Genomic DNA, 27,879 nt, shown 5'->3' with positions numbered 1-27,879 from the left:
TAACACCACCTACGAGAGGGATTCACCTGCCAGTCACCTCCTGAAGGTAGCGCAGACGGTGTACAGCATGTATTAGGCAGGGCACAACATTTGAGTATATGGCTATGTGCACATGCTGCGTTTTTTTGACGCTGCGTTTTTGGCCGCTAAAAACGCACAAAAACACACCCGCGGCAAAAAAAAGCGGCAAAAAACGCATGCGTTTTTACTGCGATTTGGTGCGTTTTTGATCTCTGTGTTTTTCTGCGTTTTTCCAATGCATTGCATGGGGGGGAAAACCGCAGAAAAACGCAGGAAAGAACTGACATGTCCATTTTTTTTTAAGCTAAAAAACGCAGCTTAAAAAAAAAAAAGTTGTGTGCGAACAGGAAAAATGAAAACTCTTAGACTTTGCTGGGGAAGCAAAGTCATGCAGTTTTGAGGCCAAAAACGCACCTGAAAAACGCACTGTGTACACATGGGTCCATTGTAGTAAGACCAGCATCTCGTGCCGCTCATGGTGGAGAACAATGTTTGGCACAAACCTCCATAGAAAGTTGTTGAACCTTTGCATTTCTGGGGTACATAATATCAGATATTGGGTGGCCCCGCCTCTCACAATAAGCCCCACCCATTTCAGGGATAAATGACCAAAGCCTCTTAATAAAGCTCCTTTATGAGAAGACGCAATGTAACCAGCCCTTCATTCTGCTCCTTGTGTAGACGCCCCTGCAGCAGATACAGAAGGTGGCACGTTTCCTGGGGAAAGATCTTCCAGATGAAACTCTCGCCCGCATCGTCCAGCTCAGCTCTTTTGAACACATGAAGGACAACCCCATGGCCAATTACTCTGGATTCCCCGAGGAGATTCTTGACCAGTCGCAGGCAGGATTCATGAGGAAAGGTAAGATAACCCACATCATGCATCTGTCATGGGGGAGTGATCACGTGGAGGACCCCGGGAGGACGGCACATGGAATAGGAACTCCACTGCAATAATACTAGGGATATGATGTGATCACTATTATCAGGAATAAGAGTAGCCACAGGAGAAACATCCCATAATGTCAAGAATAGTTACCTTCACACCCGGCCTAGTCTAGTGCGCCATGCACGTTCACTTACATGGCACCATCCACTTCATTGTCACCTGCACACCAATCCGCAATAGAGTCCAGCCACTTATTGGGATGTTGTTGGTCTGTGGGAGGAAACAGGGGAAGGAGACATCTTGGAGTCCCCCGTTACTGCTGACGTCTGGTGCAGACAGGGGGAGTAATGATGATGGGTGGAGTAGCTTACATGCTCCGTGATCTGTCCTCCTCATACATTGCCTTCCTTCTGGCAGGGAAAGTGGGAGACTGGAAGACGCTGTTTACCGTCCAGCAGAATGAACTGTTTGAGGAGGAATATCGGAGAAAGATGGACGGCTGCTCACTCACATTCCGGGACCCAAAATGAAGCCTTAGTGTTCATCCCGAGGGCGGAATAATGTCTGCCCCCCAAAGACAAAATAAATAATCTGTTCTTAGTAATGTACCGGCTCCTCAGTCCTACGCAACACTCCCCCGGCACGCAGACAATCCTACACAACGCCGCCCCCGGCACGCAGTCAGCCCTACACAACACTCCCCCGGCATCAAGACAGTCCTACGCAACACCGCCCCCGGCACACGCAGTCAGCTATTCGCAACACCGCTCCCGGCATGTAGACAATCCTACACAACACCGCCCCCGGCATGAAGACAGTAATACGCAACACTGCCAGCACACGCAGTCAGCTATATGCAACACCAGCCCCGACACACACGGTCAGTCCTATGCAACACCATCCTGGCACACGCAGTCAGTTTTTTGCAACACCATCCCGGTACACATGCAGTCAGTCCTATGCAACACCATCCTGGCACACGCAGTCAGCCCTATGCAACACCATCCCGGTACACATGCAGTCAGTCCTACGCAACACTGCCCCGGCACACGAATCAGTCCTAGCAACACCACCCCGACACACAGTCCTATGCAACACCACCCCCGGTACACGCAGTCAGTCCTATGCAATACGGGCCCAGAACATGCAAACAGCGCTACGCAACACCGCCCCGGCACACGCAGTCAGTCCTACGCAACACCGCCCCGGCATACGCAGACAGTCCTACGTAACACCACCCCGGCACACGCCGACCGGCCTACGCAACACCGCCCCGGCACACGCCGACCGGCCTACGCAACACCGCCCCGGCACACGCCGACCGGCCTACGCAACACCGCCCCGGCACACGCCGACCGGCCTACGCAACACCGCCCCGGCACACGCCGACCGGCCTACGCAACACCGCCCCGGCACACGCCGACAGGCCTACGCAACACCGCCCCGGCACACGCCGACAGGCCTACGCAACACCGCCCCGGCACACGCCGACAGGCCTACGCAACACCGCCCCGGCACACGCCGACAGGCCTACGCAACACCGCCCCGGCACACGCCGACAGGCCTACGCAACACCGCCCCAGCACACACAGACAGTCAGTCCTACACAACACGGTCCAGGCAGATAAACAGTCTGGGATGATCAGACTCTGCACTCATACACAGGGACCTTTATAAAGGCCGCACACAGATGAGCCAAATCTATTAAACTGCATTCCCATGTTACAGATTTTTCCCAAAATTAAATTGTTGGATGCCATTTTTAACCTTTTCCTATCAATCTGCCCCTTCTCCTCACAGTCCTGTGTCCGGCTTTAACCCTTAGACACCACCCCCCCCTAATTCACGGGCTCCAGCCAAAAATGGAAGGCAGAGGCGAAAGACAGGCTATGCGTGTTCCCGATCCCAGTGGACACGGCTGACTGGTCATGTTCTCTGTGTAATAGTGGAGTCCACAGCTGAGCCACGTGTGCAGTGGTATTATGCACAGGGCAGAGTGGGGCGTGGATGACGAGGCTGGCGGCACATAATATTCATGCAATGTGGAAAGTGTAGAGTTAGTGACTGATATAGCACAGCCATGACATTGGGCCCCGGACATGTTCTCCTCAGTGCAGGTCTACCATGGGGTTACCGCTCCTACTGATGGTTGTGTTACCTCTGTGGTGTCCATATACTGGCTTCTCTGCCCGCGTGCACCACAGAGGAGCCGGCGTGAGGCTGACAGCCATGACATTGCCACTAGGAGACCCCACGGGGTAGTGTGTGCACTTGCTGGGGTCCCGGACATGTTCTCCTCAGTGCAGGTCTACCATGGGGTTACTGCTCATACTGATGGTTGTGTTACCTCTGCGGTGTTCACCTACCGGCTTCTCTACCCGCATACTCCACAGAGCAGTCGGCATGAGGCTGATAGCCATGACATTGGCAATAGGAGACCCCATGGGGTAGTGTGTGCACTTGCTGGGGCCCCGGACATGTGGCTCTCAGTGCAGGTCTACCATGGGGTTGCCGCTTATACTGGTGGTTGTGTTTCCTCTGTGGTGTCCCTATATCGGCTTCTCTGCCTGCGTACACCACAGAGGAGCCGGCGTGAGGCTGGAGCCATCAGATGCAGAGCGGCAGATCTACTAAACCTCATACTGCAGAATACGGTGCACACAACAGCGGAGGAGAAGAGACGCAGAACGATGGAGGATTTGTGGGAGAAGATTCAGTATAAACTGCAGGCTATGCACTGAGATCTCTGGTGATTGTATACAGGAGTCCAGTGGGCGGTGCTACTGGTGACTGACAGCTCTCTGTATGCAATCACTGAGTAGCACCGCCCACTAGACTCCTCTATAAAAAAAAATAAACAAGGATTTACAGACAGAAAATACATATTTTACTAAAACTTTTCCCACACAAATGTCCTTCAGTTCAGCTCCTCCGGCCACGTAACATCCACCCTGGAGGACCAGACTCCATGCTCAACAAGGCCGGATCCCTAAAAGGCTGAGGTATAAATGGTCGATCTCACGTCAACAAGCTTTGTATAAGTGAATAGTAGAGGAAAACAGAAGTATCAGAAACATCTGAGAATCAGATCCAGGCAGACGGGCAGCAGACAGCGCTGCCAGGTTACGTCTCTGCGCAGAATGGGACTCGGGCCGGGGGGAGGGGGGGGACGTCTGTCTGGATAATGAGCTGCCATCAGAGTGTAGAGGTCAGCCGGGTGACGGCCAGCCCCGGTGCACTGTAGGAATCGGGCCGGGGGGAGACGTCTACTGTCTGGATAATGAGCCGCCATCAGAGTGTAGAGGTCAGCCGGGTGACGGCCAGCCCCGGTGCACTGTGGGAATCGGGCCGGGGGGAGACGTCTACTGTCTGTATATTGAGCCGCCATCAGAGTGTAGAGGTCAGCCGGGTGACGGCCAGCCCCGGTGCACTGTGGGAATCGGACCGGGGAGAAGACGTCTACTGTCTGTATATTGAGCCGCCATCAGAGTGTAGAGGTCAGCCGGGTGACGGCCAGCCCCGGTGCACTGTGGGAATCGGACCGGGGAGAAGACGTCTACTGTCTGTATATTGAGCCGCCATCAGAGTGTAGAGGTCAGCCGGGTAACGGCCAGCCCCGGTGCACTGTGGGACTCAGGCCAGGGGGGGACCTCTAATGTCTGGATACTGAGCCGCCATCACAGTGTAGAGGTCAGCCGGGTAACGGCCAGCCCCGACACACAGAACGGCCGGTTCTCACCCAATCATTGTCAGAACAAACCTTTATTACCTGGAGGCTTCCTGAATAGACGCCGTGTCCTCACCAACAGACAGGAGCGGCTAATCAGTGATAGAATATTGAGTCTGAATATTCACTGGACTGACGGGGTTAAATGTGCCCCCCAAATCCCGGGCAGTGGAAGTAACCAACATGTCCAGAGCCGTCTGTCCACCCGAATCTCCCGGCCAGCATTCCTTGCGATCTCTTCTATCGCCTTCTCCACCGGCGCTGATCTCTGGGGACGTCACTAATGGGCTTTCCGGATGAATTTTTGGAACCACAGAAGAGAAGTGAAGACGGAGAGGGAGAACCTGGAAATGAGAGAAAGCAACAGATGACCTCAGGACAGACGGATGGGAGTGATGCCCCAACTGGTGGAAACAATCAGTAGGCAGCATTATGGTGTGCTGTGATCGAACCGCGAGGGCTGGGAGGAAGGTTCTGCACCGTCAGAACGCAGCAGAGAGCGCCAATATCAGGAGTCGTGGGTGAGCGGCACTCGGGCGGTGTACACTGCAGTTTTGGGGCTCCTCAGCTCGATCACATGCAGTTCGGGGGTATACGTCCCTTATGTACATGTAGGGAGGAGGTTATTTAAGTATATTTAGCGCACACTCGGAGACTTTCCTGGTGGTCCCATGTGTTACACATAATGGAAAAAGACGAGTCACATGGTGCGCGACCAGGAAGTCACGCCCACTTAGTGTCTGAAGGCGGGGCTTGATAAATATGGCGCCCATGTGCACAGATCCACCTACCAGGTCACACTGTACTGCAGATGGTCGTTTCTGAGCGCCACACGGGTCTGTCCGCCGATAGGACCCCCAGGAACGGTGCTGTCTGAGATGTAATAGAGAAGGTCTATTAACAACCATCTGTTACAATGGGGGAGGGGAGAAAAGCAAGAACAGGACAAGCAAACCCGAACCCAGACTGCACCAATCAGAAGCCTGGAAGCCCCCCGCACCTAGACTGCACCTATCAGAAGCCTGGAAGCCCCCCGCACCCAGACTGCACCAATCAGAAGCCTGGAAGCCCCCCGCACCTAGACTGCACCTATCAGAAGCCTGGAAGCCCCCCGCACCCAGACTGCACCTATCAGAAGCCTAGAAGCCCCCCGCAACTAGACTGCACCTATCAGAAGCCTGAAAGCCCCCCGCACCTAGACTGCACCTATCAGAAGCCTGGAAGCCCCCCGCACCCAGACTGCACCTATCAGAAGCCTAGAAGCCCCCCGCAACTAGACTGCACCTATCAGAAGCCTGAAAGCCCCCCGCACCCAGACTGCACCTATCAGAAGACTGGAAGCCCCCGGACCACCCATCAGAAGCCTGGAAGCCCCCCGGACCTAGACTGCACCTATCAGAAGCCTGGAAGCCCCCCGCACCCAGACTGCCCCTATCAGAAGCCTGGAAGCCCCCCGCACAAAGACTGCACCTATCAGAAGCCTGGAAGCCCCCCACACCCAGACTGCACCTATCAGAAGCCTGGAAGCCCCCCACACCCAGACTGCACCTATCAGAAGCCTGGAAGCCCTCCGCACAAAGACTGCACCTATCAGAAGCCTGGAAGCCCCCCACACCCAGACTGCACCTATCAGAAGCCTGGAAGCCCCCCACACCCAGACTGCACCTATCAGAAGCCTGGAAGCCCCCCGCACCCAGACTGCACCTATCAGAAGCCTGGAAGCCCCCCACACCCAGACTGCACCTATCAGAAGCCTGGAAGCAGAGCACCAATTACTAAGGGCGACTTCTGCATTTTGATATTAAAAAAAATGCAATAAAACGAAGCATGGTAATGTTCACAATAAGATTCATGTAGGGGTCCCTACCGTGGCCTCCCCGCCTTAGCCTTTCCAGCCCAGGGCCCCCACTGTGGACTCCCGTGCTCAGGGCCCCGCCATAGCCTTCCTGTTGGGGCTCCCATCAAACACACCCCCACCTGGGGCCCCCACTGTCGCCTTCTCATCATCACCTCCACTTCCCAGGGCCCCTGCCGTTGCCTTCCCTGCCCGGGGCCACCACCGTCGCCTTCCCATCATCACCTCCACGGCCCCCGCCGCGGCGTTCCCTGCTTGAGGTCACTGCTGTGGCTTCACCCGAGCACCCACCGTTGCCCCCCCGCTATAGCCTCTTATGGTGGGTCATTCCCTGCTCGGGGCCACTGCTGTTGCCTCACCCGAGCCCCCACCGCTGCCCCCCGCTATAGCCTCTCATGGTGCGGCGTTCCCTGCTTGAGGCCACTGCTGTCGCCTCACCTGAGCCCCCCCCCGCTATAGCCTCCTATGCTGCAGCCTCCCCTTCTATAACACGGCTGCTCATGGCATGCAGTGTGTCGGAGCACTGCACCCTTCCACAGCCGCCATGTCCAGCAGAGCTTCAGGGAGTACTGAGACAGTGAAGGCTGCGGTACTTACCACAATCAGCCTCGATGCATATTGGCTGTGCCCCGGTCCGATCCGCCATGGCTGCCAGGTCCCGATAATACCACACGTTGTTCTGCACATCATTTTCTGGAGCAAACTGTTGGCGAGGTTCTGTGAGTCTCACGATCCCCACCAGATCCAGATTTCCATCAATCTACACAGAAAGAAGCTGATGAAGCCCTCACACAGGTCCACGAGGGTAGAGGACAATGGCCGGCAGAAGACCACCCTCCTGCCCACCAGTATATGGCCATATTCTACAGCAGGCCCTGGAGATAGTGGTGACGTGTGGCCGCAGGAGTGGTCTCTGGGATCATGTCAGGGGGTTTCCTGTGTGAGGAGACCCCTATAGTAAGGTCATACCGGCACGTATGATGGCGGCAGACCCGAGCCCATAGACCTATAGTCTCCTGCCCCACCGCAGACCCTCACTGTAATGCCGCCGGTGAGCCGCTTCTGTGCTCACCTGACCCTCCATTCTCGTCTGTGGATTCAGCTTCTTGTTAGGGACAAATCCTCGATTTACCAAGATGGTGATTCTGCGGGGGAAAGTGTTACAGCTTGTTAGGGTGGAGGAGCAAAACTAAGGAACACTGGCAAAAACACAGCCCACCCGATCACACCAAGATGACATAGTTACAGCCGGGGCGAAACCCCATCCAAGACATCACTGCACCTGCACCGCCGCCCCACCAAACACATCACTGCGCCTACACCGCCACCCCATCCAAGACGTCACTGCGCCTACATCGCCGCCCCATCCAAGACGTCACTGCACCTGCACCGCCACCCCATCCAAGACGTCACTGCGCCTACACCGCCACCCCATCCAAGACGTCACTGCGCCTACATCGCCGCCCCATCCAAGACGTCACTGCACCTGCACCGCCACCCCATCCAAGACGTCACTGCACCTGCACCGCCACCCCATCCAAGACGTCACTGCGCCTACATCGCCACCCCATCCAAGATGTCACTGCACCTACATCGCCGCCCCATCCAAGATGTCACTGCACCTACATCGCCGCCCCATCCAAGACGTCACTCCACCTGCACCGCTGCCCCATCCAAGACGTCACTGCACCTGCACCCCATCCAAGACGTCACTGCACCTGCACCGCCGCCCCATCCAAGACGTCACTGCACCTGCACCCCATCCAAGACGTCACTGCACCTGCACCGCCGCCCCATCCAAGACGTCACTGCGCCTACATCACCGCCCCATCCAAGACGTCACTGCACCTACATCGCCACCCCATCCAAGACGTCACTGCACCTACACCGCCCCCCCATCCAAGACGTCACTGCGCCTACACCGCCACCCCATCCAAGACGTCACTGCACCTACATCGCCGCCCCATCCAAGACGTCACTGCACCTGCACCGTTGCCCCATCCAAGACGTCACTCCACCTGCACCGAGGCCCCATCCAAGACGTCACTGCGCCTACACTGCCCCCCATCCAAGACGTCACTGCACCTGCACCGAGGCCCCATGCAAGACGTCACTGTGCCTACACTGCCCCCCATCCAAAACGTCACTGCACCTGCACCGCCACCCCATCCAAGACGTCATTGCGCTTACACCGCCACCCCATCCAATACGTCACTGCGTCTGCACCGCCACCCCATCCACGACAATGATACATTTCCAGCAGCTTTCCAGAAGGCATGGCACCTATGACACGACGCGGTCATCTATATCTAGGAGTCGTGGGTTAGATATTCTCATGTTTATCAGAGAAGATCCACCAGCAGCGATGGAAGTAAGTTATCCCCAACATTTCCATCCCAGTAAAGTATTGGCACCCACCACATAGTGAGATTACATACCCAGAGTCTGTACAGAGGAAGGGGGTGATGACGTGAGCCCCGATCTCCTGAGGTCCCAGCCCACTGGACTCCTGGGACTGTTTACTTGGCTTCACCAGGGTGCGGGGCTTCAGGTAAAGCTCCTTCGAATGATCAAAATGTCCGCTGACCTTGATGGGACGAAACTCCATTGTCTGCAGTTCTGTGGGACTGGACACAAGGCGGCAGAGTCACGAGTCGTGTGCAGTGTGCGGATGTCAGGGTTATTGGGGGGGGTGATACACTGACCGCTGCTTTCTCCAGCTTTTTACCCCCTCTTGGGTTCTTCAAACCAGGATTTCTGACAAAACTTTAACCTAAATCTCAACCCTCATTGGAAGCGACACCCATTTTTTACATGAGGGGCAAATAGTGCTTAAAACACACAATGAAGAGATCCAAAACTAAAAGGCAACTTGCACAAAAAAAAAAAAAAAAAAAAAAGGCACAATCTAACATGACCCACCAAAGTGGAGCACTCACTATAGGAACCTGCTGTCGTCGGTCTTTGCCACCAAACTATGTAGGATATTAAATACTGACCTTGTGGATGGGATTGAGAGTAAAGTCTCAGTCTTTGATGACAACACCAAACTATGTAGGATATTAAATACTGACCTTGATGCTATATTACAGAATGATATGTATAAGATGAGGGAATGGGCAGACACTGGACAGAAGAGATGTAATGGTGATAAATGTGGAGTAATGCACCGAGGACGGAGTCATCCTATAGTTGTATATACATTAAATAAGTAACTTCCGGACTACAGAACAGGAGGAAGAGCGGGGGATTCTGGGTACAAGTAACTGAGCAGCAACACTCAATGTCAGGCAGCAGCTGCAAAAGAGAGGAGAAAAAGAGAGATCCCAACGTATTGTTACCCCTCTATAAATCACTGGTAAGGCCACATCTGGAATATGGGATCCAGTTTTGGGCTCCACATTTTAATAAGGACATTCAGAAGTTACAGTCAGTTCAAAGGCGGCAACTAGATTATTACAAGGAATGGAAGCCGCCCCGTATGAGGAGTAATGGAGGCCGCCCCGTATGAGGAGTAATGGAGGCCGCCCATCTGATGAGAGGCAGAAAAGATGTCTCAGAGGAGATCTCATATGTATAAATACATGTGTGGTCAATATAAAGGACGGCACAGGACTTATTCCTAACAAAGACAATACTAAGGACCAGAGGGCATTCACTGCAAGTGGGAGAAAAGCGATTCCAGCAGCTAAATAGGAAAGGGTTCTTTACAGTTAGAGCGGTCAGACTGTGGAATACACTACCACAAGAGGTAGTAATGGCAGACACTAGAAGAGCTTTATATCAGGGCGGATGATTCCTCAGTACCACAGTGTGGGTTATAGAGGATTTAGTGATGAAATGTATAATGGTGGAGGAAGGTTGCAGTAGACGGAGCGGGGAATCCTATGTAGGCTCCCAAAGATCCGCCATAGACTTCTGGCCACTAAATGGTTAATATCATTATCTTTTTTTACACTTAGACGCTGATGTTATATAAGTTTTCCTTTTCTAGATCCCCCGGACGTCTCACTGTACACTGACCCCTGCCGGCTGGACACGTTCCTGGCAGGGTGACGTCTTCCCAACATACGGTGCGGTGTGAAATGTAAAGATACAGAGAGTGAAAAAATCTTCCCAATTGTGCGATCACCAAGATGAAGAAACGCAGGGAGACCCCGATATCTTCTATGTGCGCCTATGGGGGACCAGAAGGACGCCTTCAGCGTGACCCCCTCCAACACGGCCCCAGGGCGACCCCCCCAACACGGCCCCAGGGTGATCCCCCCCCAACACGGCCCCAGGGCGACCCCCCCAACACGGCCCCAGGGCGACCCCCCCAACACGGCCCCAGGGTGATCCCCCCCCCCCAGCACGGCCCCAGGGTGATCCCCCCCCCCCAACACGGCCCCAGGGTGATCCCCCCCCAGCACGGCCCCAGGGTGATCCCCCCCCCCAACACGGCCCCAGGGTGATCCCCCCCCCCCCCCAACACGGCCCCAGGGTGATCCCCCCCCCCCCCAACACGGCCCCAGGGTGATCCCCCCCCCCCCAACACGGCCCCAGGGTGATCCCCCCCCCCCAACACGGCCCCAGGGTGATCCCCCCCCCCCCCAACACGGCCCCAGGGTGATCCCCCCCCCCCAACACGGCCCCAGGGTGATCCCCCCCCCCCCAACACGGCCCCAGGGTGATCCCCCCCCCCAACACGGCCCCAGGGTGATCCCCCCCCCCCCCAACACGGCCCCAGGGTGATCTCCCCCCCCCCCCCCAACACGGCCCCAGGGTGATTCCCCCCCCCCCCCCCCAACACGGCCCCAGGGTGATCCCCCCCCCCCCCCAACACGGCCCCAGGGTGATCCCCCCCCCCAACACGGCCCCAGGGTGATCCCCCCCCCCAACACGGCCCCAGGGTGATCCCCCCCCCCCCCCAACACGGCCCCAGGGTGATTCCCCCCCCCAACACGGCCCCAGGGTGATCCCCCCCCCCAACACGGCCCCAGGGTGATCCCCCCCCCCAACACGGCCCCAGGGTGATCCCCCCCCCCCAACACGGCCCCAGGGTGATCCCCCCCAACACGGCCCCAGGGTGATCCCCCCCCAACACGGCCCCAGGGTGATCCCCCCCAACACGGCCCCAGGGTGATCCCCCCCAACACGGCCCCAGGGTGATCCCCCCCAACACGGCCCCAGGGTGATCCCCCCCCAACACGGCCCCAGGGTGATCCCCCCCCAACACGGTCCCAGGGTGATCCCCCCCCCCAACACGGCCCCAGGGTGACCCACCTTCCCCAACACGGCCCCAGGGTGACCCCCCTCCCCCAACACGGCCCCAGGGTGATCCCCCCCCCCCAACACGGCCCCAGGGTGATCCCCCCCCCCAACACGGCCCCAGGGTGATCCCCCCCCCCAACACGGCCCCAGGGTGATCCCCCCCCCCCAACACGGCCCCAGGGTGATCCCCCCCCCCCAACACGGCCCCAGGGTGATCCCCCCCCCCCAACACGGCCCCAGGGTGATCCCCCCCCCCCAACACGGCCCCAGGGTGATCCCCCCCCCCCCAACACGGCCCCAGGGTGATCTCCCCCCCCCCCCCCAACACGGCCCCAGGGTGATTCCCCCCCCCCCCCCCAACACGGCCCCAGGGTGATCCCCCCCCCCCCAACACGGCCCCAGGGTGATCCCCCCCCCCAACACGGCCCCAGGGTGATCCCCCCCCCCCAACACGGCCCCAGGGTGATCCCCCCCCCCAACACGGCCCCAGGGTGATTCCCCCCCCCAACACGGCCCCAGGGTGATCCCCCCCCCCAACACGGCCCCAGGGTGATCCCCCCCCCCAACACGGCCCCAGGGTGATCCCCCCCCCCAACACGGCCCCAGGGTGATCCCCCCCCCCCAACACGGCCCCAGGGTGATCCCCCCCAACACGGCCCCAGGGTGATCCCCCCCAACACGGCCCCAGGGTGATCCCCCCCAACACGGCCCCAGGGTGATCCCCCCCAACACGGCCCCAGGGTGATCCCCCCCAACACGGCCCCAGGGTGATTCCCCCCCCCCAACACGGCCCCAGGGTGATCCCCCCCCAACACGGTCCCAGGGTGATCCCCCCCCCCAACACGGCCCCAGGGTGACCCACCTTCCCCAACACGGCCCCAGGGTGACCCCCCTCCCCCAACACGGCCCCAGGGTGACCCCTCCCTCCCCCAACACGGCCCCAGGGTGACCCCCCCTCCCCCAACACGGCCCCAGGGTGACCCCCCTCCCCCAACACGGCCCCAGCGGGACTGCTCATAGGAACTCACTCTGTGGGCAGCGATATGGGGCTGGATGTAAACTGCGCCTCCAGCTGCTGGATCAGGTTCAGCTTCCATTTCCGTCGCTGTATCTAAAAGAGAAGATAAAGAGCCGCAGTGACGTAGCATCTCCTCCAACCCCACGAGATCCGAAGCCCCCGGCACAGCCACCAGCACTGGACGCTGAACATCCACCACCACCATCCTCAGTGTAATGAGGATCCAGCGACTGAACGGTTAATTACTGGATGGAAAACCTCTGTCCAGGCTCCGATGTGGAAGCAAGACCTGGCCACAATGGCAGAAGGCTAGTCACCCGGCCTCTTCACCGGGGACACCGGCTCAGAGGCAGCACTCCGAGCACTCCAGCTACGGCAAAGAGTGATAGTGTCCGTCCCAGAGAATACCAGCCGTTATGGAAAAAACTGTGCCAGAAAAAAAAAGGGGAAAGGAAAAGAAAAAGGGAGAGGGGGGGAAAGAAAAAGGGAGAGGGGGGGAAAGAAAAAGGGAGAGGGGGGGAAAGAAAAAGGGAGAGGGGGGGAAAGAAAAAGGGAGAGGGGGGGAAAAAAAAGGGAGAGGGGGGGGAAAAAAAGGGAGAGGGGGAAAAAAGGGAGAGGGGGAAAAAAAAAGGGAGAGGGGGGGAAAGAAAAAGGGAGAGGGGGGGAAAAAAAAAAGGGAGAGGGGGGGAAAAAAAGGGAGAGGGGGGGAAAAAAAGGGAGGGGGGGGGGGAAAGGGAGAGGGGGGAAAAAAAAGGGAGAGGGGGAAAAAAGGGAGAGGGGGAAAAAAAGGGAGAGGGGGAAAAAAAGGGAGAGGGGGGAAAAAAGTAAAAAGGGAAAGAGAAAAAAAAAAAAAAGTGTAGATCTGTCCACGCTGAAAAAGCACAAGCATGAGCAGCTGAAGACAACTGTGTGGACACAGCAGGTACTGCCGTAGTATACTGAACACTGCACAGGGTATATAATCACCTGAGGAGCAGGAACAGCCCCAGTATACAGATACTGCACAGCGTATACATCACCTGAGGAGCAGGAACAGCCCCAGTATACAGATACTGCACAGCGTATACATCACCTGAGGAGCAGGAACAGCCCCAGTATACAGATACTGCACAGCGTATACATCACCTGAGGAGCAGGAACAGCCCCAGTATACAGATACTGCACAGCGTATACATCACCTGAGGAGCAGGAACAGCCCCAGTATACAGATACTGCACAGCGTATACATCACCTGAGGAGCAGGAACAGCCCCAGTATACAGATACTGCACAGCGTATACATCACCTGAGGAGCAGGAACAGCCCCAGTATACAGATACTGCACAGCGTATACATCACCTGAGGAGCAGGTACAGCCCCAGTATACAGATACTGCACAGCGTATACATCACCTGAGGAGCAGGAACAGCCCCAGTATACAGATACTGCACAGCGTATACATCACCTGAGGAGCAGGAACAGCCCCAGTATACAGATACTGCACAGCGTATACATCACCTGAGGAGCAGGAACAGCCCCAGTATACAGATACTGCACAGCGTATACATCACCTGAGGAGCAGGTACAGCCCCAGTATACAGATACTGCACAGCGTATACATCACCTGAGGAGCAGGAACAGCCCCAGTATACAGATACTGCACAGCGTATACATCACCTGAGGAGCAGGAACAGCCCCAGTATACAGATACTGCACAGCGTATACATCACCTGAGGAGCAGGTACAGCCCCAGTATACAGATACTGCACAGCGTATACATCACCTGAGGAGCAGGAACAGCCCCAGTATACAGATACTGCACAGCGTATACATCACCTGAGGAGCAGGAACAGCCCCAGTATACAGATACTGCACAGCGTATACATCACCTGAGGAGCAGGAACAGCCCCAGTATACAGATACTGCACAGCGTATACATCACCTGAGGAGCAGGAACAGCCCCAGTATACAGATACTGCACAGCGTATACATCACCTGAGGAGCAGGAACAGCCCCAGTATACAGATACTGCACAGCGTATACATCACCTGAGGAGCAGGAACAGCCCCAGTATACAGATACTGCACAGCGTATACATCACCTGAGGAGCAGGAACAGCCCCAGTATACAGATACTGCACAGCGTATACATCACCTGAGGAGCAGGAACAGCCCCAGTATACAGATACTGCACAGCGTATACATCACCTGAGGATCAGGAACAGCCCCAGTATACAGATACTGTACAGCGTATACATCACCTGAGGATCAGGAACAGCCCCAGTATACAGATACTGTACAGCGTATACATCACCTGAGGAGCAGGAACAGCCCCAGTATACAGATACTGTACAGCGTATACATCACCTGAGGAGCAGGAACAGCCCCAGTATACAGATACTGTACAGCGTATACATCACCTGAGGAGCAGGAACAGCCCCAGTATACAGATACTGTACAGCGTATACATCACCTGAGGAGCAGGAACAGCCCCAGTATACAGATACTGTACAGCGTATACATCACCTGAGGAGCAGGAACAGCCCCAGTATACAGATACTGTACAGCGTATACATCACCTGAGGAGCAGGAACAGCCCCAGTATACAGATACTGTACAGCGTATACATCACCTGAGGAGCAGGAACAGCCCCAGTATACAGATACTGTACAGCGTATACATCACCTGAGGAGCAGGAACAGCCCCAGTATACAGATACTGTACAGCGTATACATCACCTGAGGAGCAGGAACAGCCCCAGTATACAGATACTGTACAGCGTATACATCACCTGAGGAGCAGGAACAGCCCCAGTATACAGATACTGTACAGCGTATACATCACCTGAGGAGCAGGAACAGCCCCAGTATACAGATACTGTACAGCGTATACATCACCTGAGGAGCAGGAACAGCCCCAGTATACAGATACTGTACAGCGTATACATCACCTGAGGAGCAGGAACAGCCCCAGTATACAGATACTGTACAGCGTATACATCACCTGAGGAGCAGGAACAGCCCCAGTATACAGATACTGTACAGCGTATACATCACCTGAGGAGCAGGAACAGCCCCAGTATACAGATACTGTACAGCGTATACATCACCTGAGGAGCAGGAACAGCCCCAGTATACAGATACTGTACAGCGTATACATCACCTGAGGAGCAGGAACAGCCCCAGTATACAGATACTGTACAGCGTATACATCACCTGAGGAGCAGGAACAGCCCCAGTATACAGATACTGTACAGCGTATACATCACCTGAGGAGCAGGAACAGCCCCAGTATACAGATACTGTACAGCGTATACATCACCTGAGGAGCAGGAACAGCCCCAGTATACAGATACTGTACAGCGTATACATCACCTGAGGAGCAGGAACAGCCCCAGTATACAGATACTGTACAGCGTATACATCACCTGAGGAGCAGGAACAGCCCCAGTATACAGATACTGTACAGCGTATACATCACCTGAGGAGCAGGAACAGCCCCAGTATACAGATACTGTACAGCGTATACATCACCTGAGGAGCAGGAACAGCCCCAGTATACAGATACTGTACAGCGTATACATCACCTGAGGAGCAGGAACAGCCCCAGTATACAGATACTGTACAGCGTATACATCACCTGAGGAGCAGGAACAGCCCCAGTATACAGATACTGTACAGCGTATACATCACCTGAGGAGCAGGAACAGCCCCAGTATACAGATACTGTACAGCGTATACATCACCTGAGGAGCAGGAACAGCCCCAGTATACAGATACTGTACAGCGTATACATCACCTGAGGAGCAGGAACAGCCCCAGTATACAGATACTGTACAGCGTATACATCACCTGAGGAGCAGGAACAGCCCCAGTATACAGATACTGTACAGCGTATACATCACCTGAGGAGCAGGAACAGCCCCAGTATACAGATACTGTACAGCGTATACATCACCTGAGGAGCAGGAACAGCCCCAGTATACAGATACTGTACAGCGTATACATCACCTGAGGAGCAGGAACAGCCCCAGTATACAGATACTGTACAGCGTATACATCACCTGAGGAGCAGGAACAGCCCCAGTATACAGATACTGTACAGCGTATACATCACCTGAGGAGCAGGAACAGCCCCAGTATACAGATACTGTACAGCGTATACATCACCTGAGGAGCAGGAACAGCCCCAGTATACAGATACTGTACAGCGTATACATCACCTGAGGAGCAGGAACAGCCCCAGTATACAGATACTGTACAGCGTATACATCACCTGAGGAGCAGGAACAGCCCCAGTATACAGATACTGTACAGCGTATACATCACCTGAGGAGCAGGAACAGCCCCAGTATACAGATACTGTACAGCGTATACATCACCTGAGGAGCAGGAACAGCCCCAGTATACAGATACTGTACAGCGTATACATCACCTGAGGAGCAGGAACAGCCCCAGTATACAGATACTGTACAGCGTATACATCACCTGAGGAGCAGGAACAGCCCCAGTATACAGATACTGTACAGCGTATACATCACCTGAGGAGCAGGAACAGCCCCAGTATACAGATACTGTACAGCGTATACATCACCTGAGGAGCAGGAACAGCCCCAGTATACAGATACTGTACAGCGTATACATCACCTGAGGAGCAGGAACAGCCCCAGTATACAGATACTGTACAGCGTATATGTGAGGTAAAGCCTGGGATATGAAGAGGAATTATGACGAGAAGTCATAATTGCTCTCATCACTCCCTGGCAGTGCCCCCCTCCCTTCTTGTTCCAAATGTACAGCATCTGGAAGGTGTCACATTCCACTTACACATCCATGGCCATGTCCTGTGATATGGAAATGAGATGATGTGAGGACAATGGATCCAGGATGACTCCCTGCCGCTGGGGCTGCTATCTCATTAGCAAGGCTATGGAAGTAGCCAGACAGAACGACTCCAGTAAAAAATGGTTCATATCTCGCAAGCCATATTTCCGATAAATATGGCAACCATAACAATGGTGTCTCCGCATGTGGACGATGCCGGCACACCCTTTTTATGGAAGTAGGACATTGGGAAACACACCAAACGTGATATCAGCCATATGGGAACTCGTAGACAGGTCATGAGTCCCCTCGTTCTGCAGCTAAATTCATAACTGTCACAATGAGAGCATTGGCGTCCGTCTACGACGCTCCCAGGCCCAGTTATGGCCAAAATCCCCTTTTCTGGATAATTCTGATCCATGCAGGGGGAGTGGCAGTGCTTCCCCGTGAGGTCACTAAGGTAGGAGGAGACCTGGATTTGCCCAGGTTGATAACCCTGCTTCGGCCATTTTCCAAGGTTCTTCTGCTCGGGGGCCTGGTTGGGACAGACCTGTGAGAGAGTTCCTGGAAACCTGGTCTACAGCGCCCCCCTGTGGCCAGACGCAACAAGGTAACTGATTGAACTGTGTATGCCTGTTTGTAACCCATGCTTTATCTGTAACTGTACTCTGACATATGTATATTCTGTAGATTCCCTATTGTATATATTGTAGTTCTAGTGTGCTTTAAGCTGATTAAATTATATAATTAATCTTGGGCTGTTCTGTTATCTCGATCTCGAATCCCACGTCTGTGTGTTCGGCTAATAGTTACCGTGAAGCGGTTGGTGGCAGCGAATTGTGCCAAGGATTATTGTGGGGAGGCCAGTGAGATCCGGGAAGATATTATATATTCCGCCCGCGGAGGTCGGGGGAATATATACCCTACTCTCACCGGGGACCCTTCAATAATCGGCATAAGTAGTATAGCGGCCTCCTTGCTTATTGTCGGGCAATTCCATAATTGGCCTGACTATAAGAGGGGCGCTAGAGAGCGCGTCATGTGCTCTGTCGGTCGGGAGGTATAAAGGAGGGGTGACACCCCCTTGCTACCCCCCGATTGTGACGTACTGGTAGCCAGCGCGGGGGATTTCTGAGTGACCCCCCCGGTGGTTTGTGACATATTGGTGGCAAGCGGTGGGATCGAGATAATAGTGTGTGTGAGTGTGAGACCCATACTCCCAGACACTAAAGACTGCCTGCAGCAGCTGTGGCTGCTGGGGTCTTCAGACTAGCTCAACACTAGAGTGTCAGAGTGCAGATACTGTAAGGTGTGTGGAGGCATCAGGTGTCAGTTCTGTGTCAGTGACCAAAGTCTGCAACAATGGCTGATAGCACCAGGAGCAAAGCCAAAGGAATGGCCGATGCTCAGGCCAGAGACGATGAGGAGGTTGTCCACGAGCCCTCCAGGAGCCCGACGCCAGAGAACAGCTCTGCAGAGGACATCGCACAACCTGGGACTGCTGGACAAGATGAGGAGGAGCTCGCCCAAGGTTCCTCAACGAGCCAGATGCCAGCCCTCCGCTCTGCAATGGACAGTGAAGCACCAGGCTCCGCAGCGGGCCGCAGATCACCACGTGCCATTCCACCGAGCCTGGGAGGCTCGGATAGCCTTCTTCAAATGGCTATGGCCCTTCTCCAGGCTGGAGACCGGGATACCTACGAGATACTCATGGCAGAGCGCAGGGCAGAGCGGCAGGCAGCGCGTGAAGAGCGCCAGGCAGAGCGTGACTACCAGCTGCAGCTAGCTCAGCTCCGGCCCTCATCAGCCACACGTGACCTTCAAGACACCAAACTTCCAAAGGTCCGTGTTGAGGACTTCCCAGTGCTGGAGAAGGATGGAGACTTGGACTCTTTCTTGACTGCTTTTGAACGGACTTGCTTGCAGCACCATCTGAACAAGGACCAGTGGGCCAAATACCTGACCCCCCGTTTAAGGGGTAAGGCCCTGGATATCCTTGGGGACTTGCCTGCTGAGGCAGATCAGGGCTACGACACCATCAAGCGGGCCCTGATCCAACAGTACAACCTCACCCCGGAGTCCTACCGCAAGAAGTTCCGGACGCTGCAGAAGGGACCAAAGGACTCCTGGGCTGACCACCGGCGGGCACTTGCCCGAGCTGCCGACCACTGGACCCAAGGCCTGCAGCTTTCCACCGGACCGGAGATCCTGGACTTGTTCATCACGGAGCAACTCTTGTGGAACTGCCCTGAGGATCTCCGCCAGTTCATCCGAGACCAGAAGCCAAAGGGATCCACGGCTACAGCTGCCCTTGCCGATGACTACACCAACAACCGGGCTCCTGAAGCCAGGAGAGCAGCCACCAGCAGCACCTGGAGAGGGGGTAAGATGAACTCTGCGACTGCCCCACCTGCCCCTAGACTGCAGGGGGTGTCCCCCTCAACTCCCCTCTCCAGGCCCGTGGCGGAACCAAGACGGTGCCACCAGTGCAACCTACCTGGACACTTCAAGGCCATGTGCCCTCAGCGTCCCAAGGCCCCGGCTCCGTCCCCGTCCCAAGGGCCGCCCAAGGTGTATTGTGTGGGTGGGGGTGGTGGTAGGTCCCTGGACAGCTTCCAACCTGTCACCGTCGGCCAGTCTGTGACCATAGGACTGCGAGACAGCGCCTCGGAGGTGACTCTGGTGCGGCCTGAGATGGTGTCCCCCCAAGACTTGATCCCTGGAAAAACCCTCGCTGTCTCCGGGATTGGAGGCATTGACCCGGCGCTGCCTGTTGCTGACATTTATGTGGACTGGGGCGCAGGGCGAGGGGTGAGGGAGGTGGGGGTAACTGATCGGATCCCTGCAAACGTGCTACTTGGGACAGATTTGGGGCAAATAACCTCCCAGTTTGGCCCCGCCCCACAGGCTGAACCTTCAGCCAGTGCTGACATGACTCCTGACAATGTTAATGTGTTATCTATGAATGATGTAAGGGAGGAGGGAGTGAACTCTGATATTTCTGCTTGCACAGACACCATAGACACACACGCAGCTGCAGCTGTGACAGGGGAGGGGGTCAGAGAAAGGTGTGACCATGCCTCTACAAGTAACCAGCCTGTGAGCTGGGATCTGTTGCCCTCTGCAGGGATAAGCAGAGAGCAGGGTGCTGCAGGGGGAGGACCAGTGTGTGGGGTGGGGGCTACCACAGCAAATGTGGGGTCCCCAGAGATTTCACAGCGGGGTTCTGTTGCTGCAGGGGGGGAACAGGCAGGTGAGATTGGGGCCGGTCCAGGAGCGGAAGTGCTCCCAGGTAAGATCTCGGTGCAGGGTTCCCCCACAACCGGGGTGTCAGGAAGCCAGGTAGGTCTGCCTGAACCGGCGACTTGGTCAGGAACGGAGGAGGAGCAGGCACGACCCACGGTCGCAGCGGCTGTGGCCGCTGTCACCCGCAGTGGGAGTGCTGGAAGCCAAGGGGCCTCCCGGAGGTCCGATAGCTCTTCCCCTTCTGACCAAGTGGCAGCCGAGTCAGGTGGAGGCCAGGACACAGGTCCCGGGGTACTGACTGAAGATGTGACAGTCTCGTCGATTCTGGCCACATCTAGTCAGGGGTTTCAGGCAGCGTTAGAAGCTGACAACAGCCTGAAAGCTCTTAAGGAGCAGGCGGCACAGCCTCCCTCGGACTCGGACCCGGAGCGAGTGGTCTGGGACCAAGGACGGCTGTACCGGGCCACGGTCCAGCAGGGTTCACCGGAGGCGTGGCCCAGGGACCGACAGTTGGTGGTACCCTATCCGTTCCGGACGGAGTTGTTGCGGATCGCACATGAGATTCCGATGGCCGGACACCTAGGGATCGCTAAGACCAAGGCCAGGTTAAACCAGCATTTCTACTGGCCAAAAATGGGGGCCGATGTGGCTGCCTACTGCCGTTCGTGTGAAACCTGTCAGAGAGTGGGGAAGGCGGGGCCACGCCCCAAAGCCCCACTGGTATCTCTGCCAATCATCGATGAGCCTTTCAGGAGGGTGGCTGTGGATCTGGTCGGCCCGCTGGCCATCCCCAGCAGCTCCGGGAAACGCTTCATACTGACGGTAGTGGACTATGCCACCCGGTACCCAGAAGCAGTGGCCTTGTCGTCCATTCGGGCTGACAAGGTGGCCACCGCATTGCTGGAGATTTTCTCCCGAGTGGGTTTTCCCCAGGAAATGCTCACTGACCGGGGGACCCAATTCATGTCCAGCTGATGGAGGCCCTCTGTAAGCAAGTCCAGGTGCGACATCTGGTGGCCAGCCCGTACCATCCACAGACTAATGGCCTCTGCTGCCCCACCCCCCCCCCCTGCCCCCCCCCCCCCCCCCCCCCCCCCCCCCCCCCGCGAGGTTCAATGGCACCTTAAAGCAGATGCTTAAGATGTTGGTCGACTCCCACGGGCGTGACTGGGAGCGGTATCTCCCACACCTGTTATTTGCTTACCGGGAGGTTCCACAGGCCTCAACAGGATTCTCACCGTTTGAGCTCCTGTACGGGCGACGTGTGCGGGGCCCCCTGGCTCTGGTGAAAGAGGCTTGGGAAGGGGATTTGGCCACCCCTGGAGTGTCGGTTATCGAGTATGTCATGCGCTTCCGGGACAAAATGCAGGCCTTGACGCAACTGGTACACGACAATATGGCTCAAGCCCAGGCCGATCAGAAGCGTTGGTACGACCAGAACGCTTGTGAGAGGACCTACCAAGTGGGTCAAAAGGTGTGGGTACTGGTCCCCGTACCACAGGACAAGCTTCAGGCAGCCTGGGAAGGCCCATACCTCGTGTACCAGCAGCTCAACCCTGTGACGTACCTGGTCACCCTGGACCCCGCCCGTGGAAGGCGGAAGCCCTTCCATGTGAACATGATGAAGGCACATCATGAGCGGGAGGCATGTGCGCTCCCCGTGTGCAACCTGCCCGAGGAGGGAGAAGCGGAAACCCTCTTGGATATGCTAGCCCAGGTTAGGGCAGGCGGATCCATTGAGGATGTGGAGGTTGGCCACCAGCTCTTGGAGGACCAACGGTCCCAGCTGTGGGCCACCCTACACCCCTTCCGGGGGTTGTTTACCAACCAGCCCGGAAGGACTGACTTGGCTGTCCATCACGTGGACACTGGGGATCATCCCCCGATCCGGCGTTCAGCATATCGGGTCTCCCTGGAGGTGCAGCAACACATGCGCCAGGAGATTGACGAGATGCTGGAGCTGGGGGTGATCCAGGCATCCAACAGCGCTTGGGCCTCGCCTGTAGTCCTCGTCCCTAAGAAGGACCGAACCACTCGGTTCTGCGTGGACTACAGGGGGCTCAATGCTGTCACGGTCGCCGATGCGTACCCAATGCCACGCATCGATGACCTGCTCGATCAGTTGGCCGGGGCTCAGTACCTGACCATCATGGACCTGAGCCGGGGATATTGGCAGATCCCCCTGACTCGCAAGGCCAGGGAACGCTCTGCCTTTATTACCCCATTTGGACTGTACGAGTCCACGGTGATGCCATTCGGGATGAGGAATGCCCCTGCCACTTTCCAGCGGATGGTCAACACCCTGCTCAAGGGACTTGAAGGGTACGCGGCCGCGTACCTGGATGACATTGCCGTCTTCAGTCCCACCTGGGAGGACCACCTAGAGCATCTAGCACAGGTGCTCAGGCGGATCCACCGGGCAGGTTTGACCATCAAGCCGGGAAAGTGTCAGCTGGCCATGAGCGAGGTCCAGTACCTCGGTCACCGGGTAGGTGGGGGAACGCTGAAGCCCGAGCCTGAGAAAGTGGGGGCCATCGCATCCTGGCCCACCCCCAGGACCAAGAAGCAGGTGATGTCCTTCTTGGGGACCGCTGGGTACTATAGGAGGTTTGTTCCATGCTATAGTAGCCTGGCAAAGCCCTTGACGGACCTCACCAAGAAGAAGCTGCCCTCTGCAGTCGATTGGACAGTGGACTGCGAGACAGCCTTCCGGGCCCTAAAGGACGCCCTGTCCAGCCCGCCCGTGCTACAGGCAGCCGACTTCACGCGGCCGTTTGTAGTACAGACCGACGCCAGTGACTTCGGCCTCGGTGCGGTGCTCAGCCAGGTGGACTCTGCGAGCCAAGAGCACCCAGTCCTGTACCTGAGCAGGAAGCTGTTACCAAGGGAAGTGGCCTATTCTACAATGGAGAAGGAGTGCCTGGCCATAGTGTGGGCCCTGCAGCGTCTGCAACCCTATCTATACGGGCGCCACTTCATCGTGGAGACGGACCACAATCCCCTCAGCTGGTTGCACACCGTCTCTGGGACGAATGGGCGATTGTTGCGATGGAGCCTTGCGCTCCAGCAATACGACTTCACCATTCGCCACAAAAGGGGCCGTGACCACGGTAACGCAGACGGGCTGTCCCGACAAGGAGAGGTCGCGGACGGGCGCACGGGGGAACACCGGAGGGTGCTGCCCCCTAGCGCCCTCAAAAGGGGGGAGGTGTGAGGTAAAGCCTGGGATATGAAGAGGAATTATGACGAGAAGTCATAATTGCTCTCATCACTCCCTGGCAGTGCCCCCCTCCCTTCTTGTTCCAAATGTACAGCATCTGGAAGGTGTCACATTCCACTTACACATCCATGGCCATGTCCTGTGATATGGAAATGAGATGATGTGAGGACAATGGATCCAGGATGACTCCCTGCCGCTGGGGCTGCTATCTCATTAGCAAGGCTATGGAAGTAGCCAGACAGAACGACTCCAGTAAAAAATGGTTCATATCTCGCAAGCCATATTTCCGATAAATATGGCAACCATAACAATGGTGTCTCCGCATGTGGACGATGCCGGCACACCCTTTTTATGGAAGTAGGACATTGGGAAACACACCAAACGTGATATCAGCCATATGGGAACTCGTAGACAGGTCATGAGTCCCCTCGTTCTGCAGCTAAATTCATAACTGTCACAATGAGAGCATTGGCGTCCGTCTACGACGCTCCCAGGCCCAGTTATGGCCAAAATCCCCTTTTCTGGATAATTCTGATCCATGCAGGGGGAGTGGCAGTGCTTCCCCGTGAGGTCACTAAGGTAGGAGGAGACCTGGATTTGCCCAGGTTGATAACCCTGCTTCGGCCATTTTCCAAGGTTCTTCTGCTCGGGGGCCTGGTTGGGACAGACCTGTGAGAGAGTTCCTGGAAACCTGGTCTACAGCGCCCCCCTGTGGCCAGACGCAACAAGGTAACTGATTGAACTGTGTATGCCTGTTTGTAACCCATGCTTTATCTGTAACTGTACTCTGACATATGTATATTCTGTAGATTCCCTATTGTATATATTGTAGTTCTAGTGTGCTTTAAGCTGATTAAATTATATAATTAATCTTGGGCTGTTCTGTTATCTCGATCTCGAATCCCACGTCTGTGTGTTCGGCTAATAGTTACCGTGAAGCGGTTGGTGGCAGCGAATTGTGCCAAGGATTATTGTGGGGAGGCCAGTGAGATCCGGGAAGATATTATATATTCCGCCCGCGGAGGTCGGGGGAATATATACCCTACTCTCACCGGGGACCCTTCAATAATCGGCATAAGTAGTATAGCGGCCTCCTTGCTTATTGTCGGGCAATTCCATAATTGGCCTGACTATAAGAGGGGCGCTAGAGAGCGCGTCATGTGCTCTGTCGGTCGGGAGGTATAAAGGAGGGGTGACACCCCCTTGCTACCCCCCGATTGTGACGTACTGGTAGCCAGCGCGGGGGATTTCTGAGTGACCCCCCCGGTGGTTTGTGACAGTATACATCACCTGAGGAGCAGGAACAGCCCCAGTATACAGATACTGTACAGCGTATACATCACCTGAGGAGCAGGAACAGCCCCAGTATACAGATACTGTACAGCGTATACATCACCTGAGGAGCAGGAACAGCCCCAGTATACAGATACTGTACAGCGTATACATCACCTGAGGAGCAGGAACAGCCCCAGTATACAGATACTGTACAGCGTATACATCACCTGAGGAGCAGGAACAGCCCCAGTATACAGATACTGCACAGCGTATACATCACCTGAGGAGCAGGAACAGCCCCAGTATACAGATACTGCACAGCGTATACATCACCTGAGGAGCAGGTACAGCCCCAGTATACAGATACTGCACAGCGTATACATCCCCTGAGGAGCAGGAACAGCCTCAGTATACAGATACTGTACAGCGTATACATCACCTGAGGAGCAGGAACAGCCTCAGTATACAGATACTGCACAGCGTATACATCCCCTGAGGAGCAGGAACAGCCTCAGTATACAGATACTGTACAGTGTATACATCACCTGAGGAGCGGGTAGAGTGTTGTTATATAGGAACTCTCTCCTATATAAAGTGTTACCTGCCAAGCTCCGAGCCCAAAGGAGGTGACAGGGATGAGTAAGAGGAGCCATTTCACCAGTGGGTCCTTCCTGGACTCTGTGGAAGATGAGACTAGTCTCTGTGAGCCGCCATTAGGACCTGGTGGAAGAAAAAACTATGAATAAAAAGCACAATAGGGTCTCACCCAAATCACTCAGAAAAGGTGAGAAGAGCTGTGCGCTCGCCATGTGGCACCTAATACAGCGGCTGCACAAGCCACGCAGGACCATGAAGCTGTGGAGCAAATCTGCGCGGCTGTGAGAAGACGAAGGTCCACAACACTGAGATAGTAGCGTGTCTGTGCTTTATTGCACGCGTTTCGCTGTGCATCCTCACTTCATCAGGAAGTCAGATACGGGATGCACAGCGAAACATGTTGCAATAAAGCGCTGACACTCTACTGTCTCAGTGTTCTGGACCTTCCTCTTCTCACATGCGCGCAGATTTGCTCCACAGCTTTATTCTATTTGTAGGACCTTCTATAGACGCAGAGGATCTTACTGCACAGCGGCGGGGAGACCACACACCCCCCAGCGGCGGGGAGACCACACACCCCCCAGCGGCGGGGAGACCACACACCCCCCAACGGCGGGGAGACCACACACCCCCAGCATCTTTCCACAACATCTACTGGTCAGTTCACAGATGATAAGCCTAGAAATGAATGGTAGAAGTACACAGAGTACATCATCTCCAACCCTGCAGAGAACACAGGGTTAAAGGCAGCTTTACTAATCTGATAGCAGCAGAATATAGGGCGCGATGAAACCACCAGTCAGGGGTGTGGGCGGAGTTATATACAGGAAGCCGCCAGTCAGGGGTATGGGCTGGGTTATATACAGGAAGCCGCCAGTCAGGGGTATGGGCTGGTTTATATACAGGAAGCCGCCAGTCAGGGGTGTGGGTAGGGTTATAAACAAAAAGCCACCAGTCAGGGATATGGGCGCGGTTATATACAGGAAGCTGCCAGTCAGGGGTGTGGGATTGGTTATATACAGGAAGCCGCCAGTCAGGGGTATGGGCGGGGTTATATAAAGGAGGCTGCCAGTCAGGGGTGTGGGATTGGTTATATACAGGAAGCTGCCAGTCAGGGGTGTGGGATTGGTTATATACAGGAAGCCGCCAGTCAGGGGTGTGGGATTGGTTATATACAGGAAGCCACCAGTCAGGGGTATGGGCGGGGTTATATACAGGAAGCCGCCAGTCAGGGGTATGGGCGGGATTATATACAGGAAGCCGCCAGTCAGGAGTATGGGCGGGATTATATACAGGAAGCCGCCAGTCAGGGGTATGGGCGGGGTTATATACAGGAAGCTGCCAGTCAAGGGTATGGGCGGGATTGTTCACAGGAAGCCGCCAGTCGGGGTATGGGCGGAGTTATATACACAGGAAGCCGCCAGTCAGGGGTGTGGGATTGGTTATATACAGGAAGCCGCCAGTCAGGGGTATGAGCGGGGTTATACACAGGAAGCTGCCAGTCAGGGGTGTGGGCGGGGTTATATACAGGAAGCTGCCAGTCAGGGGTGTGGGCAGGGTTATATACAGGAAGCTGCCAGTCAGGGGTGTGGCATGATTATACACAGGAAGCCACCGGTCAGGGTGGTTGCGGGGTTAGTCAGAAAGCCACCAGCCAAGGGTGGGGGCGGTGTTATATACATGAAGCTGCCAGTCTAGGGGTGAGCAGGGTTATACACAGGAATCTGCCAGTCAGGGGTGTGGGTGGTGTTATACACAGGAAGCCGCCAGTCAGGGGTGTGGGTGGGGTTATACATAGGAAGCTTCTATTTCGGGGTGGGGGTGGGGTTATAGACAGGAAGCTTCTATTCAGGGGTGGGGGAGGGGTTATAGACAGGAAGCCGCCAGTCAGGGTTATGGGCGGGGTTATATACAGGAAACTGCCAGAGGTGTGGGCGTGGTTATAGACAGGAAGCCGCCAGTCAGGGGTGGGGTAATT

The 27,879-nt window shown here is 55.8% G+C and overlaps 2 protein-coding genes across 2 annotated transcripts; one reads left to right on the top strand and one right to left on the bottom strand.

Annotated features, from left to right (window-relative positions):
- Positions 1-702: 702 nt before the first annotated feature.
- LOC142260385 (sulfotransferase 1A1-like) lies at positions 703-1,514 on the top strand (the record flags this gene model as incomplete). The annotated part of the gene is made up of 2 exons (XM_075331899.1): positions 703-883; positions 1,328-1,514. Coding segments are annotated over 2 exons (294 nt in total), but the record flags the coding sequence as incomplete, so codon positions are not given.
- Positions 1,515-4,653: 3,139 nt separating this feature from the next.
- LOC142260386 (surfeit locus protein 1-like) lies at positions 4,654-26,113 on the bottom strand. The gene is made up of 8 exons (XM_075331900.1): positions 26,071-26,113; positions 25,906-26,024; positions 12,774-12,856; positions 8,931-9,119; positions 7,565-7,637; positions 7,090-7,252; positions 5,429-5,510; positions 4,654-4,981 (listed from the first exon to the last, which is right to left on the bottom strand). Exons 1-8 carry the CDS (start codon positions 26,111-26,113, stop codon positions 4,918-4,920), a joined length of 816 nt encoding a protein of 271 aa, XP_075188015.1. The 3' UTR covers positions 4,654-4,917.
- Positions 26,114-27,879: the final 1,766 nt, after the last annotated feature.

The sequence above is a fragment of the Anomaloglossus baeobatrachus genome, unplaced genomic scaffold (assembly GCF_048569485.1).
Source record: "Anomaloglossus baeobatrachus isolate aAnoBae1 unplaced genomic scaffold, aAnoBae1.hap1 Scaffold_1002, whole genome shotgun sequence".
In the NCBI taxonomy this organism is placed as follows: Eukaryota; Metazoa; Chordata; class Amphibia; order Anura; family Aromobatidae; genus Anomaloglossus; species Anomaloglossus baeobatrachus.
This window is presented reverse-complemented; position numbering and strand designations above follow the sequence as displayed.